Consider the following 17088-nt stretch of genomic DNA (forward strand, 5'->3'; position numbering starts at 1 on the left):
CCTCAAATTTCCTCAAACAAAAGGTGGTTTGATAAAGAATTATCAAAACTTCACAAGAAAAAACAGAAACATTACAAATTAGCCCTTATCAATAAATCGCAATGTTCTAGGAATGAATACTTGGAAAACAAGAAAACTTATAAAAAAATGATATTGGCCAAAAAGCATTCTTACTACAGATAGCTCTTGGGTAAAACTAAGAACGATCTGAAAAAATCGTGGCAAACAATGAATACCCTGATAGGTCGATGCAAATCTAAACTGTCAAAAGTATTTGTTGGGGGAAATAAGGAAACGTGTGATCCTGTATTGATAGCCGATCATTTCAATGAACATTTTTCTACGATAGGAAAGCAAATGTTTGATAAATTTACTAATGATATTGACGGTAACTTCATGAAATACATGGGCAAAATCAAGTAACTCTTCGATGTTTCTATCACCCGTAACAGGCACAGAAATACAAGCTATTATTTGAGCTTTTAGACCTAAAATTAGCTGTGGTCTTGATGGAATCCCTATTAAGGTTATCAGAGCAATGCCGTGGAACTGCATGCTCTCTCTAGCTCATGTTTTTAATCTTCTTTGCAATCGGGACAATTTATTGATGAACTTAAAATCGCTAAAGTTGTACCGCTTCACAAAGGCGGAGACATGAAAAATGTCAAAAACTATAGACCGATTAGCTTACTGCAGTCTTTTTCAAAAATTTTAGAAAAAGTAATGTACAATAGATTAGTTAACTTTCTAGAACAAAAGAGTTTTTTCTACCATCAACAATTTGGTTTTTGCAAGGGACATACCACTTCGCATGCTACGTCTCTACTTACAAGTAAAATACTGGGTGGATTTAAAAAAGGCCATTATACTCTCGAGCTATTTCTTGATCTATCGAAAGCTTTTGATTGCATTGACCATCATATTTTGCTTTCCAAACTCTACCACATAGATGTTAGAGGCCACTGCCTTTCGTGGTTCCGCAATTACCTGGCTGATTGCAAACAAGTGTTAGTTAGTTTATGACGGGCACTCTCCAAGTAAATACTGCGACTTAACAATTGGGGCCCCTCAAGGGTCACGTATGGGGTCTATATTTTTCTTAATTATGATTAATGACTTCCCTAAATCACTCAAGAACTCCGATGCTATCCTATTTGCTGACGACACCAACCCTTTCCTACAAGGGAAAAATTTACCAGACTTTATTGAAAAAGCTAATGCTGATGCTGACTTTACTAATATTCAATCTTGGCTAACTGCAAACAAACTAACAGTAAATGCGGAAAAGACCAAGTACATGATTTTCAGGGCACGATTTTCAGGGTGTTTTACTCGATGACAAATTGTCATGGAAATACCACTCACAATTGGTACTATCTAAAACAAGGACAGCACTCGGAGCTATTTTAAAAGTCAATAAAAACCTTGATAAGTCATGCCTGTTAACATTATACCACTCATTAATAGAAAGTCATATACGATATTGCATACAAACTTGGATGCATCGTCAAAAAGGTATTACAGCAAAAAATCAAAGTGTCTGTAATCAGTTCTTGAGAATGACTTTTGGTAGAGGTCGGAGAGATGGTGTCGCAGATTTGTTCAAAAGTGAAAAACTACTACGTGTAACCAACTCCCATTGCTCAGGAAACAAGTCTCGGGCAACCCACTGATCTATTGTCTCTAGTTCCTGCGTATTTTTATGGTTTATTAGCTTTGTACACTTACTTCGTTGGATTGTCGCTAATGAAAAGATCATCTTATACAAATTTAAATTTATCATGCTGAGACGTGGTGACAATAAATTCCACAAAATAGCACCTACGAAATTGACCTGCATTTTATGCCAGACTCTATTGTTCTCATTTCTTTTGTCGCATACAACTTATGATTAACAACTGTGTGAAAGAACTGTGTCAAAGAATTTTTACATATGTCGTTTATTGTTTACCTTCTAAGAACCTAATCTTTTTGTGTCGTGGTCCCACCCGACGTTGGTTTTTGGCAAGTTCATGTCTCGAACAAATTTTTACTTGTTTCGTACAATCCTTTGTAAAACAAGAGAGCTATGCTCAAATATATGGACACGTAGAGTCACATAATTTTGATGACGTCATAGCGAAAAAAAAAGTAATAGCCTTCTGGAGAAAATTTTTATCTTTAACCACTAAAAATTTCAAAGCAATTGGTCCAGTATTCGAAGAGAAAGGCGACTTTTTAAAAACGTGTCAAGCGGTACTGAGTTAGCAGTCAGGCAGCATCTTACCTGTACACTGTAGGCCATATACGGTAATTGATCACAGAACAGTTGTTCCCTTGCAAATTTTATGTTGTTTACACTTTAGGACAGATAATTGATCACAGAACAATTCTTCCCTTTCAAATTTTATGTTGTTTCCAGTAGACTCTCATCAAAATAAACAAATATAGTAGGCTACAAGTGCTACAACGCTTGCATTACTGCACTGGTAGGACCGTGAAAGAATAAGTTACGGTAATTTCATTGTGGTAAGACACCGGTACCGGCACCAGTACCAGTATCGTACTTACGTACTGAGCTACCAGTACCGGTTAGCAGTCAGCCAGCATCTTACCTGTACACTGTAGGCCATATACGGTAATTGATCACAGAACAGTTATTCCCTTGCAAATTTTATGTTGTTTACACTTTAGGACAGATAATTGATCACAGAACAATTCTTCCCTTTCAAATTTTTTGTTGTTTCCAGTAGACTCTCATCAAAATAAACAAATATAGTAGGCTACAAGTGCTACAACGCTTGCATTACTGCAGGTCTGATATTCCGTTCCGCATACGATAGGCTATAAAACTTGCATTGCAGCATTAGTAATACCGCGGAAGGTAATTTCACTGCGTTACGGCACCGGTATGGCAACTTACCAGTACCGACCTACAGTAGCTGTAGTACTGAGCAAGACAATCGATCGCGAAACCGCTTGAAATAAGTGTAAAACAGTGTTCCCATGAGTAAAAATAAATACCGCGAAATTTTGTATGAAATATCATATCTCATAGGATTCATATAAAATTTAAGAATAAACAAAAGTAATAGCCTTCTAGCGAAAAAATTAATCTTTAACCACTGAAAATTTCAAAGCAATTGGTCCAGTATTCGAAGAGAAAAGCGACTTTTTAAAAACGTGTCAAAGAACAAGAACAACAACAACATAATATTGAAACGATCGTTATGTCCACTACGTGTCCAAAAACACAAAAATGCGATTTATACTCTATTTCCATTCCTTCACATCGAAACCTGGGACATGAACGTGCCATAAACTGCCTATTGTACATATCATCGTGGTGCCGTACCTCTTTTTCCTGTGTATTGTACTTGTACAAGAGTTTTATTTGTATATTTCATGTCTGTTTTCCTTCTATAACGCAGCAGTCCTAAACTGCAGTTATACTTGTTGGGGTGCATGTCCACATCTGTGTCTTGGGCCAGTAAGGTCTTGCACATGTATCCCGTCTCTATATTATATCTAATATATCTATATATATATAATATCTAATTCACTTTCCTCTGAATTGTTTTCAAAATTCATTATCTCGAAAATCGACTTTTTGGACACGTCAGTGTACATAACGATCGTTTCAATATTATGATGGTGTTGTTGGTATTATTTTTCTCTTTGAAATCGCTTTTCTCTTCGAATACTGGACCAATTGCTTTGAAATTTTCAGTGGATAAAGTTCGATTTTTTTCCAGATAGCTATTACTTCAATTTGTTTCTAAATTTCCGATGAATCATATGAGATCTGATATTTCATTCAAAATTTCGCTGTTCTAAAATTTACTCATGGGAACACTGTTTTGAAACGTATTTTGAGCGGTTGCGTAATCAAGCCTGCAGGTACGAAAAGCATTCCTTTCGCGATCTTACTATTGCAGTAAGGTAACTGATACTGGTAAGGTACCGTACCGTACCTCTGTGAATTACGCTCTCATCTTTTCGTTACAGTTCTGATGTAATCAACATAAATTTTGTAGCCTATCATTTTTTTATTTGATAAGAGGAAAGGAATTGAGTTTTTATATAACAAGGAAGTACCTTTCCGCAAACGAATATCAGATACTGGTAAGTTACCGTACCGCATATGATTATCGGGGGCGTAGAGTACCCTATGGTTTTCGGTGAATTGATGATAATATATTTCGTTTTATTCTAAGTGTCCTTATATTTAAGCATAGCTCTCTTGTTCTCTATAAGTGTACTGTGGTCATTGCAGTCAATATAAAAACAAAAATCTGTGCAATTTCGGTTGATTTTGGCAAGTTTGCCAACTCAAGAACTGATTTGGGGGCTAGAAGTAGATTCATCAATTTAACCCGCAAAACACCCTTATCAAGAACACATCTACGGCCGATAGGTGGGAAAATAATTGGCCTTGGTTCTAAGCAACAATGATGAAGCCCTGGCTGGTAATTTGCCATGAGCTTGCTTGTTTCTTGCCCCACATGCTTCCTCAGTGAATCATTGTTGGGTGGAAAGTATAATCCATGTTTGCCAGTGTTAAAAAGATGTATCATTTACATTCTTCATATCCTCTTCATACAGTGAACACATAAATTCCTCAGCTTTAGTTATCAATGCCTCGTTAACCTCAAAAGATCTTCATTGTTGAGAAATAAATGAATTGAAAAACTCAATGAAGTCTCCAACATGAGTTTGGTGGGCAGTTCCAATTGCAGAAAAAGGCGAAAGTATTTCATTATGAATAGCCCATCTAAGCTGTTAGCAACTGTTATGATTCTCATATGCCTTTACGCTTCAAGACTTCTTGTTCGATCCATTTTATAGCACTGATAGCAGCAGGGATTAGAGCCTGCGTTAGGTTGGATTGGTGGAACATTGCCGTTTTCTTTTGGAGTCAGTATCTAAAATGAGGAAGAAAATTATATTTAGAACAGCATGAGTGTGAAAATACCCTAAATACTGACTAATACCTTTAATACATAATGCGTTTTATCTGATACCTCAATGAACTTATGCTCATTGGATGTACTACAGTCATGCAGTGTTTGCATACCGATACTAGACTATATCTACACTGAATTTCGATAGATCACAGTCTGAAATGCCCTATGGACTATATTGGGTGGTCCTGAAGTATGCGCACCAAGATGTCGCCCAACCTGAATCCTAACCGGTAGGCTACACACATACTATGTTCACGTTGTGCGCCATCTTGGTGCGCATACTTCTGGAGGTCCCTATATTTTAATACATCAACTGTCTGTCTACAACTTGATTTCTCACCTCTCAATCGCTTCCAATGCTACTTTCTTTCCACTCCGGCATAACTTATCATTGCTTCCCAGGTTCTTGTCGCTCTATGAATTTAGATTTAGACCAACCGACAATAGTAAAATTGATCATTTTCCTCTCTTTCACACGACCGTGCATTACAGAAACAGCCATTAATTTTTATTTTCAAATATGACGTTGCCTATATAGTAGTATAAGTCTGCTGAATAGTCATTAAATTAAACATAAACCTTTCATGCAAGCCAGAAAATATCGTTGTTTGTGACATATTATTCTAGGTCTAGCCCTCTCTGGAGTTACCGCACCGCACCTATTTAACAACGTCTTATGAGCTAGTGTTCAACTTAAATTGCTATTTATGTGTGTGTTCAATATCTTACTTATACTTTTTTAACACCTTCTTAGAATAACTGAACTACTAATAACTGAAAAAGACTATGGAAAGGCTACTCAACTCAACGCAAGAGCGAGCAGAAGTACGTCTGATATTCATCCGACCACGGGGGGGAATCCAAATACAGCTGACAAATTTGAAGTCTGCATTGATTGGCCAATGATACCGGAAAAGCAGAGAATATAGGACAGATGGTAACACATATTTATTGTAGTAAAAGCGTCTTTTCCGTAAAACGTGCAACTTTTGGAAGTGGGAACAAGGCAATGTTTGTTACTAAATTTCTAAGGAACATTTTAAAATCATTTTCAGGTAGTTATTTTATGTGCGCTACGAAACTGAAAGATAAACGGCCTCGTCGTGCGGCATGATAGTCATTCGTATAATTTAGTCAACCGAAGAGGCAAGCTCTGCGAGTTACGCATACAGATACGGTCGCTTGGTTTATGAAAACACCTCGTAAGGTTCGTACGAATGGCTAACCTACATTCTGCGCCGCTGTCATTTTGCGTGCTTGGTGCGGGTATTTCTGGGCTTTCAAGTGCATATTGTTTAGCGAAAAATTATCCATCAAGTAGAGTTACTGTAGTATACGAAGAAGGTACACCTAACACGACGAGGTGAGATGATAACTTTTTGAATTACGTTTCGCAATGTAGACTTTATTTGATTATAGCAATTATTGCCGTCTGCAAGCGGTATTGATACCGTACCCAAAGCTAATATTAGGGACGGCTAAGTTTCCATATTTTGTGCCATGGTGAAATTCTAATTCAGCCTTTAAACAGCGGGATGTTCACATCTGTGATATTATAAAAATCGAAATCCATCTCACTGAAGTAAAATGTATTACTTTACATTTAAGCAATCATGGTTTCGGAATACTCAGTCTCCGTTCTTTGGACGAATTGGACAGTGCCGATACCTCCAGGTTTACGAAAGCAACTGCAAGTCATTTTGCAAATATAATAAGTCAATCGCCACAACTCGCTGCTGAAATTGGATTGAGTGCAATGCCAGCGTACCTCACATACGACAGAAAGCAGGGTTCGCCAGAACAAGGTGTGTGTGCGGTAAAAATGCTAGTCACCAGTTTACGAATCCATCAGATATCATATAATATAAGCAATGTAGAAGTTTCATTTATATATATATTTATAACTACTAGATATATCGCCATTTTCCTAAGCAGAGAAAAGTATGTATTTGCTGATGCAAAACCTCTCTTTGACCTAAGCTTGTATCCAGTGTTTGGATTAAGCGGGTTTACGCGAACCCGTTATTGGTTTAGATTTAGACGTACGACTAAGACGTAAGAAATAGGCTATGTGCATCGCGACCAAGGTTCGTTCCCTCTAAGCTGCGCAATTGCTACTACGCAGTTGCAACATTTCGTTATCAAAGCGTGGCTCATATTTTATATGTCATATTTATTAACGCTTAACTAGAATGCTCGTTCTATGTTTAACGCGTATTTTGGTGACCACTGGTCATTGTGAAGTCACACACGTGTATGTCACGCTCAAGTACTTTAATTTCTGTATGCCGGTGACGCAAATTTATCGCTGTTCCGCGTTAAGGAATCTGATAATCTGCAAAATTTGTCGGGAAGTGGCACCTAATAGTGATTTGGAAAAGGCAAATCTTGGATGGGAAGTTGACTATCTAAGACGCCATCCAAATCAGAAAAGGCATATTGACGCACTAGATCAGTGGTTCCCAACCGCCGGTGCCGGTCCACGAAGCTATTTTGCCGTTCAGTGAGAAATTTCGTTTTATTGATTTTCTGCCGTTTCGATCGCTTGAATCCGAAAGGACGGATTTACGTTGGTTTATTACGCATTTCTCTTCCGCCGTCATATTACTGTTTGGTGAGGGCGGTATTAATCGCCTGGCAAGTCTTGGCGCCGTGTGATCACACTTTTCGTTTCCGATTCATCGCAAAATCGCTCCGTCAAATCTCGCAAGATTCATAAACCTGGAAATCAGCATGCGTGCTTTTTCCGTTCTGCGTGCTTCCTCCGTTCTTCATTAATATTACCATTCAAATATAAGGTTATGAACATTTCTTTGTTTAAACTAGAAAACAGTCAAGAATTGTATAATATTACAGAGTATGCCTTGGGAACCAGCAAGATATGAACTTGTTGCGGCCCAGCAGGTGGTCATGAGACGCGCAACAACAACATTAAGATCTTTTCTAGGTGATGCACAGCAGGATTTTGACCCCCTGGTGCCAAGTTAGAAACTACTTTATCATTGTAATATAAATTCATTTGTCTGGGGCATCGATCAAATGCCGAGGGATGATATAGTAGGTCGGGGGAAGTCGGACCCGCTAACATATAATTTAGAATAACTTTCCTAGTAACACCGCCAATAAAATCGTTCCATGTGGGTTTGATGCGCCTAACTCCCAGCAAATTTGCCGCAAAACTTCATCGTTACCATGGCAACCAATAGGAAGTTACGTACGATTTTGGCCTAAAAAAATATGGGGGTAAGTTAGCCACTTCGTGGGTAATACGGTCACACAACAGAATAAGCCCAAAGTCTGCTCATAAGTCTTCACTCAGTGCCTAGACCTCTAAGAAACAATTTTTTTTTTTTTAAAAAATTTTTTCATTAAATTTATTGTGGTGTTCATCTTACCCCTGGAGATGAGATGCTAGAGCGAGAATGTACATCATGATGAAATTACCAACTTTTATTCAAACTAATAATTTTCAAGTCCAAATAAATGAATGAGGCCTATTTCAGTAAAACACAACAATGATTGCTTTATATTACCTTAAATTAGAATGGCAAAATTAAGCAAAACACAAACATCACATCAGAAAGTAATATATACACATCAATTCAATATTCGACATCATAAATGTTTCATATTAAATATCATTGAACCTTTCTAGAAAACGAATGGTGAAAAGAAATGCAATGTTGACTAGCTGCTCTACAATAAATTCTGTTAGTTACAATCATTACATTTGAACCTCACTACAAACTTTCCGTATACCCCAGCACAAATATCATGGAACCATTTTTGACAAATTTCACATTGAATCCAACCTTCTTCCTCCTCATCATCAAAAAAATTTCCCTCACAAATACCACAAATATTTTCTAATAATTCTCTTCCTACCACTTTCACTTTTTTCTTAAGCAACTTCTTCACTTGTGTGCTTTGACCTGAACTTGACTGACCTGAACTATGATTTCCTGAGTTGCTGGCTTCATTAAGTGCTGAAAGTTCTTTTCTATAATTTTTGCTAGTAAGAACTCTGGACCCTGTTTCGATAGACTTCTTTCGTGGTGGCTTGCTTTTACGAGACACTTTTGGGTAAGGCTGAATATCATCAAATGATCTCTCATTAACAGGAACTTCTTCATTTACTGGTACTATACCACTTGTAGAAGGTGATGAATCCATCACAATACCAGAAACATCAGTGGTTTCAGCAGGAGCATAAGCATGCTCTGGAATCTGATCTTTGTCCAATGGATAAATACCTGTTGCTTTGAATGCCAAAACAGCATTTTTCAGAGTACATATTTTCATGTACGCTTCACAAAAAAGAGTTGGGAAATTGAATCTGGTCAAACCAACCCCCGGATTGTTCCTCATGTGAACTCGCACAGCTTCCTTATAATAGTCCTTCAAGGGTTTAAAATGAAGTTTATCCAAAGGTTGCAGATAATGACTTGTATGTGGGGGCAAACTGACAATTTCAATGTTGTTGTTGGCTGCAAAATCCAGCACTTCGATGCTACGCGTGTGTGAGCCATGTTCATCTAGTATTAGTACAACTTTTTCAGATGATATCTTTTTGTTAGCATTGAAATGCTGGATCCAATCCAAAAATATTTCTTTGTTCATATAGCCGGACTCACTATACTTGACAACAGTGCCAGGTGGCATACCTTGCTGCAGAAGAGGATTAACCCGTTTACCTTTGTATATAACCATTGGTGGAACATAATCACCTACAGCGTTTACAGCCATGACAACTGTCTGAGATAGTCCACGCTCACCACTTGTTATTTGACTCGAATACCTTGAACCTTTGAGGCCAACAATATTTTTTACTCCAGGCACTAAACTCAAACCTGTCTCGTCTGCATTATAAATTCGAGAAGGATCTCCAAACACAGAATTTTCCAGCATGGTGCTCTCTAATAAATCAAAAAATTTGTTGACAATTGGCCTATTGAGATGAACTGCTCGCTGAATTGAAAGTGACTGTGGCTTACGAATTGTGAGTAGGTCATTGTGCCTTTTGCGAAATCCACCCCACCAGTCCATCCCTGCCATTTTAGTTTCTTTTGAGAATCTGTGGGGCAAATCATTGATGATCGCAAATTCATATGCGAGTTTTCTGATATCATTGACAGTTAATGGGAAACCACGCCTTTCAAACTCCAATATGTGGTTTATTAGATAAAGTTCATTTTTATCCCCCAATACGGAGCATTTGCCCAGATGATTTGACCCAGTCGGTTTTCGTAGCTTTCCTGACACATGACGAGAAAGAGTTGTTCTTGGCACATTGTATGCTAGAGCTATTGACTTAATTTTCCCTCCTTTTATAACTTCTTTAACTGCAGTTTCCATATTTTCTGTATTCCAACTACCTCTAGAAGTAGTTCTTTTATAATTTCTTGGCATATTTTCAATTGTCTGTTAAAAAAAAAGTGAATGGGGTAAGATGGAATTTTACACCAGGACTACCTGCTAGTAGCCATGGAAATATTTATGGCAATGAGAGTGCATTTATCCTGTGTGGCAAAAGAGTATAAAATATAAATGAATAATTATATTCAACTCTCAAAGACGAAGGTCCATTATTATTTTCACAAGGCTAAATAATAAAAAAACATCCCCTCCCCCCAGCTCAAAACCCACCCCACCTTTCAGTTGATCATACCTACTCAAATTAAGCAGTGGCAGTTTACTGACGGATGTATGTTATCTAATTAATCCACTTCGACCAGATAAACAATAAAAATCAGAGCTAACTTACATGTTTCAGAAAAAATTCCTCCTCGCAAAGTTGGAACCTTATAAAACGTCGTTTTTTCGCCCCGCAAAATTACACCTCTTCCGAAAAAGAACCACGCTGCCAGCTGTGCATCGAAGCATGCAAATTTTTGCGGCGGAATTGTTCACAAGGTGTCACTCTATAACCCGATGCCTTTCAAGCGATGATAAAGCGCGAGGTGTCGCTATTAGACGGATTTTACTTTGCCTGTCCATCATACCCCGGGTGTCCGAATTACCCCGACCTACTATATAATGAAACCACTAGTTTACGGTCCAGATTTAAAAAAGAATCACTGTTACAATATTTGAGCTCTCTCGATAACGAATGCTCATCGCTAGGTAATCGAACAATCAAACTGTTGTCCAAATATTCAACCAGTTACTTGTACGAAAAAAACTTTATCATTGTTAGCTTTAACTAAAACGAAGCAAAGAAATAGACTGTGAGCCATTGCAGAGCTAGGTGTTGCAAAATCATTTTTTATGCCTCGTTTGCAATCTTGTATTGGCAACGAAACAGCAGCAAATTCTCGCTCGAGGTAATTGTGTTTGTACATGATATGGCATGTACATGTTTTTTATGTGAGGTTTTTCTTGGTGTATTTTTTACGCGAAATCGGTGCCCATCACTTCATGTTGTTATGCAAGTATATGTTATTATTTTATGTTCCACCTTTTTGCCGGTCCGCGAATACATTTTATTTAATTTAACCGGTCCGCGAGGGTAGAAAGGTTGGGAACCACTGCACTAGATGCATTAACTCAAAAGCGAAACGTGGAAGCAAGAGGAGGTTGTTCGAAATTTCTCACCGCAAAATCAACCGCTGAAGAGAGTGAAGTTTTGAAATAAAGCCTCACATAGATAGTGTTCTACCACGTGTTAAGCTGAATTCATCAATATTGTCGCGAGGTGATAAATAGTCGTGTGTCAAAATAGACTAAATTGCCACATTCATGTTGAAACAAAAATTACGGCTCCGAATTTTTGAAGAGCATAGAATTTGTCGCCAGCAAAGAAATTTTACTAAGCGCAAGACAAACAAAATTTCATACCCTGATTGTTGATGAAAGCAATGATATTTCAACAACATAAATGTTGAGATTGTACATTAGGTATTGTACTTTGTATGATTGTCGCTTGATTTAGCAATAAAACACAACAAACATGAACAAAGTGTATAAACGTTGGAAAAGCAGGAAAACAAGAAGAAGCTATTTAAATTTAATGTGTGCTTTTTCGCATTCCGATAATAAATAATAGGCTACTATTGTAACATTTCACAAAGTTGGAATAGTTTAGGATTCTGCTCAGCGCTAAAATAGTCTTGCTCAGTAAAACCAACATTTGCGCAGTGTGAAAGTTTCTTAGAGGGAACACTGATCGCGATTGGCGTTATTTTCCGCGTTTCGGAAGTTATGTGTTATATATATATATAAAGCGTTTCCTGTTAACACAGCTCACGCATAGTGACATAAGTTCATTGTACTATATTCTGCTAGATTCACAGTGGTTCCCAAACTGTGGGTCGCGACCCCGTGACGATCCTGGATCGCCTAATTTTTATCAAACATGCGCACACATGTGACTAGGATTTGAAAGTTGAAATTAGTTTTGGTCGGCACTCGGCAAGTTTCGTAAAAATTCCTGACTTCGTATTTCTCAGCAATAACTCGACCATTTATTGTCCAAACGGAGCCAAAATTGCTTGGTAAAAATTCCATGTGGTGCCTAACCTTTCCAAGGTGCCAATACGAGAATATCGGTCGGAGACCGAAGACTTATCTGTCTGCTAGAAATTATGTTGGTTTGTTAATTTGAACTAGCGTAGCCGCTTGGTTATCGAATAAACAAAGCAAAGTTGCTGTACTCGGCGATTGGCCCTTAACTAGGTGTTTGACAACAGGGCATAGTATGATCGAAACAGTCGAACGCCGGAAAACGTGTTCTTTCATGAGTCTTGCTGATTTAAAAAAAGTTTCAGGCTATGAAAATTGCTATAAAGCGGGGGGGGATCACCAAAACCACCCCCTGGCTGCGTCCCTGTTTGACAAGTATGGTATTGTTTGCCACGCGGTGTCTTGGCTGAGTAATTACACCTATTATTTCGAAAAGCTGCGAAAGCGCTTTGTTAACTACGAGTAGGCTACATGTTTTGTCCACATCTCCTCCACATTAAAGTGAACATTTTTGTTTTGCAATATTACGTAGTTAGACGTTCCATACCTAGATTCGAGCATCAGTCAAACACAAAACCTAACAAGTTTTAGCATAATTAAGGCACTCAAAAGATGCTATTCCGTACACGTTTTTTCCCATTTTACTTTCATGCTCTGCTTTACTTTCGAATTAATAATAGAGCAATCGGTAATATGTTAACATTGAACTAACAATATTAAAGACACTGCTGGAATATACTAAATAGGATTTTAAATTTATGCATATTTAGAAGCGATCTTGCTATTTCCTAAGTATCGTACGGTTCCATTTTCCACATTTTATCAAGTCCGTGTATGTTTCGCCAAAGAACCGTTATAATTCTGAACCTAGGGAATTTTACCGTTGTTTTAAATACGATGCCATGTTTCTTCAAATTTCTGATGTTTCCCCGTTTTTCCGGCGCATTGGCGAGACTTGTTCGTATATTTTTTGGGCCAATGTTCACCGTCAACGTCCACTTTCAGTCGATATACAGGTACAATTGAAACTGATATACTGATTTTCGAAGTCGCTCAACGTTTTTGTTGTGGGGTCGCGAGTATCTGTATGCTTTGATTTTATGAAAATTGGGGTAGCGAAAAAAAAAGTTTGGGAACCACTGTGCTAGAAGACTTATGAATTGTGTTGTACTACAGATGTATTTCCCGGTGGACCAACAATGGACACTTTCGCTTATTTCATGAAAATCAGCGAACATGAAAAAAGTTCGCTGGGTATCGACAGCGATGGATTGAAATATATTTTTGAGAGGGATGATATTGAACCTAGTGACCTAGTCGTCTACAAAGCGGGAACTTGGGTTATTGACAATCACTCATATCTTCCGTGGTTGAAAAAAGAACTTGAACTTATGGCCGCCAGGTAAAATAGTTTTTCAATTTGTTGCCTGTTGGTAACTATAATCATACAATGGTGATTTCCATCATATATGAATTTTATATTTATCCCGGCGGAGAGGAAAGGGTTAAGATGGCTCATTAATACAGTATGGCGTCATGGCGAACCTTTCGTCTGGTTAACACTCCATGTTGAATATCGGAATAGTTGTTCCAGATGCATCTGAAACGAGTTGGCTTGTTTTGGGATAAGTCCAAAAATCGAATTCTGGACGCAATAGGCATTTGGAAACCCAAAAGTCCTCAAGATTTTATTCGAATTTCTTGAATATTTGTAAAAAGTTATTTGGTGACGTAAACGCAATGTTATACCCAATTTGTAACTCTACATCAGCTTATATTTGAGCACCATGTCATAAATATATACAATGTACTCTGTTTTTAGTGATAACCATGAATATAAGGTACTCCCGTAATATGCGTACCAGGTTTGGGCCAGGTCATAATTTTATTCCGATTTTCCTTATTTTAGTTATATTACGACAAGTTCAGGGACTGTCTGTGTTGGCCAAGTAAATATAACCCATGTTCATAGGCTTCCGTCCCTTAACACCACTCGTTGTAAAGTAGGCGAACAAAATTAATTGCCTCCTTATTGGTTAGTACCAATTGGTTAATACTAATATAATTGTATTTCTTTTTTGATAGAGGAGATATCTCAAGCGTGAACTTCATACAGAGGAGAGTGAGCAGTTTTTCCGAATTACTCAAACTTGAAGACTTTCATTTTATTGTCAATTGCTCTGGATTGGGATCCGAATATCTGGTTCCGGATGGGAACATGATTCCAATACGAGGTTTAAAATTTAAAGTGATTTTTTGGTATATTGCATAAATATATTGTAAATATATGTTAGGCTTGGAAAAAATCTATCTAATTCATCATCAATGCCCTGATTTACTCTTATGTACTATTAAATTAGGTATGAAATATGGCTTATAATATATCTTTAGAATTTGGCATAGGCATCCTAAACCACCTATGGTGTGTGATGTCTACTCTGTAGATCTCACATATTACATGAAGACTTTTTTACTCTTTGAATGACTTTAATCACACAAATTGCCTTATTTATTTCATAAGAACATATCTTATTACCGAATTGTTGGTTTCAGGTCAATACCTGTTGGTGAAACCAAGTGCAACCACGGATCTACGGTATGGGGGACATACGTTCATTTGTCCAAAACCTGGCCGAGTTGCTCTTGGATCAGTGTATCAAAAAGGTCGCCGTGAAACCAGCATAAACCATTTTGACAAGGAAGACATCTTACGTCGTTGTTGCGCTTTAAATCCGCAAATTCGAAATTCTGAAATTATTGGAGAGAGCGTTGGAATTCGTCCAGGTCGGTATGGTGGACCGAGGGTAGAATTAGATCGCCAAACACTGCGATCTTCGAGAGGAAATGATTCTGTTCCGATTATACATAATTACGGACATGGTGCCAAAGGTATTTTGCAACATTGGGGCTGTGCTCTCGAGGTTGTCAAGTTGGCTGAGAGTCTCACAAGCAGCAAATCGAAGCTATGAAATTGTGCGCAAATCGCAATGTTGCATTGGTGTGTTATTTATTTTAGTAATTTAAATACATATGTGTGATTACTATATTGTTAAGAGCTCTATATTAAAAATAAATTAACTTTAATCAGAAATGCTTTTAAAATTCTTTGTAACAAGAGCGCACTAGCGTAAGCATGTTCGGAAGTTATCAGTGTACTTATTTTTCTGTCTGGTAAATATTGACAGAACACATGAGTGCGTAAATGATAAACTCATTTATACAACTTGCGGTTGTTGCCAACACGTTTGTACCGGTTTCGACGGGATTATCGATTTAAGCGTCACTGTTATGCAATACATGTCGGCATGATCAGGGTTTTTGAGAAGGCTAAACATGCGGAACTGTATGCTGTTTATAGACCTAAATATCCTAATGCCGTTGTTGAAGATATTGCCAAATACGTCAAGATGGAAAAAGGTATCGTACGTGGTGATAAAATAGACTTGATGGTCGACGTCGGATGTGGCACAGGACATTCTACAAATATTTTTCAACCATATGTTCGGAAGATAATAGGCTTTGATCCTAGCAAACGTCAGATCGAGCAAGCGATGAAGCGCAAGTTCCATACTAATATTTCTTACATGGTATCCCAAGCGGAAGCAATGCCCTTACGTAGCGATTCTGTGGACTTAGTTTGCTCCGGTATGTCTGCTCACTGGTTAGACTTTGAACTATTTTATCGCGAGTGTAGAAGAGTGCTTAAACCCACTGGTTGTCTTGCGTTATACGGATACTGCAGACCAGCACTGGCACAAATAGGAAGTGATCCAGATCCACGTGTTACTCCAATATTATCTGAGCTGCACTCCAAATGTGTCTGGCACGAACGTAACAGCCACGTGCACGATCGTTACTGTAAAATATTTGACAAAATCTCCACAGAAAATAAACACCGCATTGATAGCCACAAAATACAACAAAGTATTTGTTTGGAAGATTTTTTGCAATATGTATCAACGTGGTCTGGTTATCAAAAACTTTTGGATCAGAAATCATTGCCAGAATTAGATATTCTAACCGACTTTGCTAATAATTTGAAAAAGCTTTGGGGCATGGAACAATTATCAGATAATCAGGTTAATATACAAGTCACGTGGGAAGTATTTGTAATTCTTGCCGGACGACTGTGATCAACATTTTGGCATTTTGTAATATCTTTAATTTTAATAATTAAGCGATTGAATTGTGTGGTTCATGATGATTAACTATCCGAACAACTACATAATACTTTTTACACAAGCGTGACATGTAGTTCAATGCTGGAGGGCGAAAAGTATATTTTTAGATTTATTTATGTTCTGAAATAACGCAAAACTCGAAAAGAGGATAATAATCAAAAAAATGTTTTTGTTATTGCAGTTTTGGGCTAATTTTGATTATTTTGGCGAGCAGAAATGCCTGCCACACAAAATCCCTAATACATTCGTAAGAAGCTTCTGCACAAACGTATCAACTGCTTTTATATTGTATATACTTATCGTTGAACTGGGATTGGTGTTGTGTCATTTTTACCTTGGGTTTTGGTACACATAACAATTTATTTGTGAGAATTTTCTTGCAGTAAAATACACTTCTTAACGGGGGCAAATAATGGGCTAACAAAATATAATTGCGCGCCCGACTGCTCGACTTTTCACACGATACAAAATTCAATATTTACTTCTTCTTTGAGTATTTA

The 17088-nt window shown here is 37.6% G+C and overlaps 3 protein-coding genes across 3 annotated transcripts in view; all 3 read left to right on the forward strand.

Annotated features, from left to right (window-relative positions):
- LOC120347323 (phosphoglucomutase-1-like) overlaps positions 1–17088 on the forward strand; it is a 147263-nt gene that overhangs the window by 28675 nt on the left and 101500 nt on the right. The gene's annotated exons all lie outside the window — the stretch shown is intronic.
- Positions 5829–15453, forward strand: LOC120347338 (D-aspartate oxidase-like). Its single transcript, XM_039417264.2, has 5 exons — positions 5829–6309; positions 6555–6751; positions 13584–13809; positions 14493–14641; positions 14961–15453. Exons 1-5 carry the CDS (start codon positions 6164–6166, stop codon positions 15374–15376), a joined length of 1134 nt encoding a protein of 377 aa, XP_039273198.2. The 5' UTR covers positions 5829–6163; the 3' UTR covers positions 15377–15453.
- On the forward strand, positions 15586–17011 carry LOC120347349 (putative methyltransferase DDB_G0268948). The gene has a single exon (XM_039417278.2). It carries the CDS (start codon positions 15713–15715, stop codon positions 16538–16540), a length of 828 nt encoding a protein of 275 aa, XP_039273212.2. The 5' UTR covers positions 15586–15712; the 3' UTR covers positions 16541–17011.

The sequence above is a fragment of the Styela clava genome, chromosome 11 (genome assembly GCF_964204865.1).
Source record: "Styela clava chromosome 11, kaStyClav1.hap1.2, whole genome shotgun sequence".
Classification (NCBI taxonomy): domain Eukaryota; kingdom Metazoa; phylum Chordata; class Ascidiacea; order Stolidobranchia; family Styelidae; genus Styela; species Styela clava.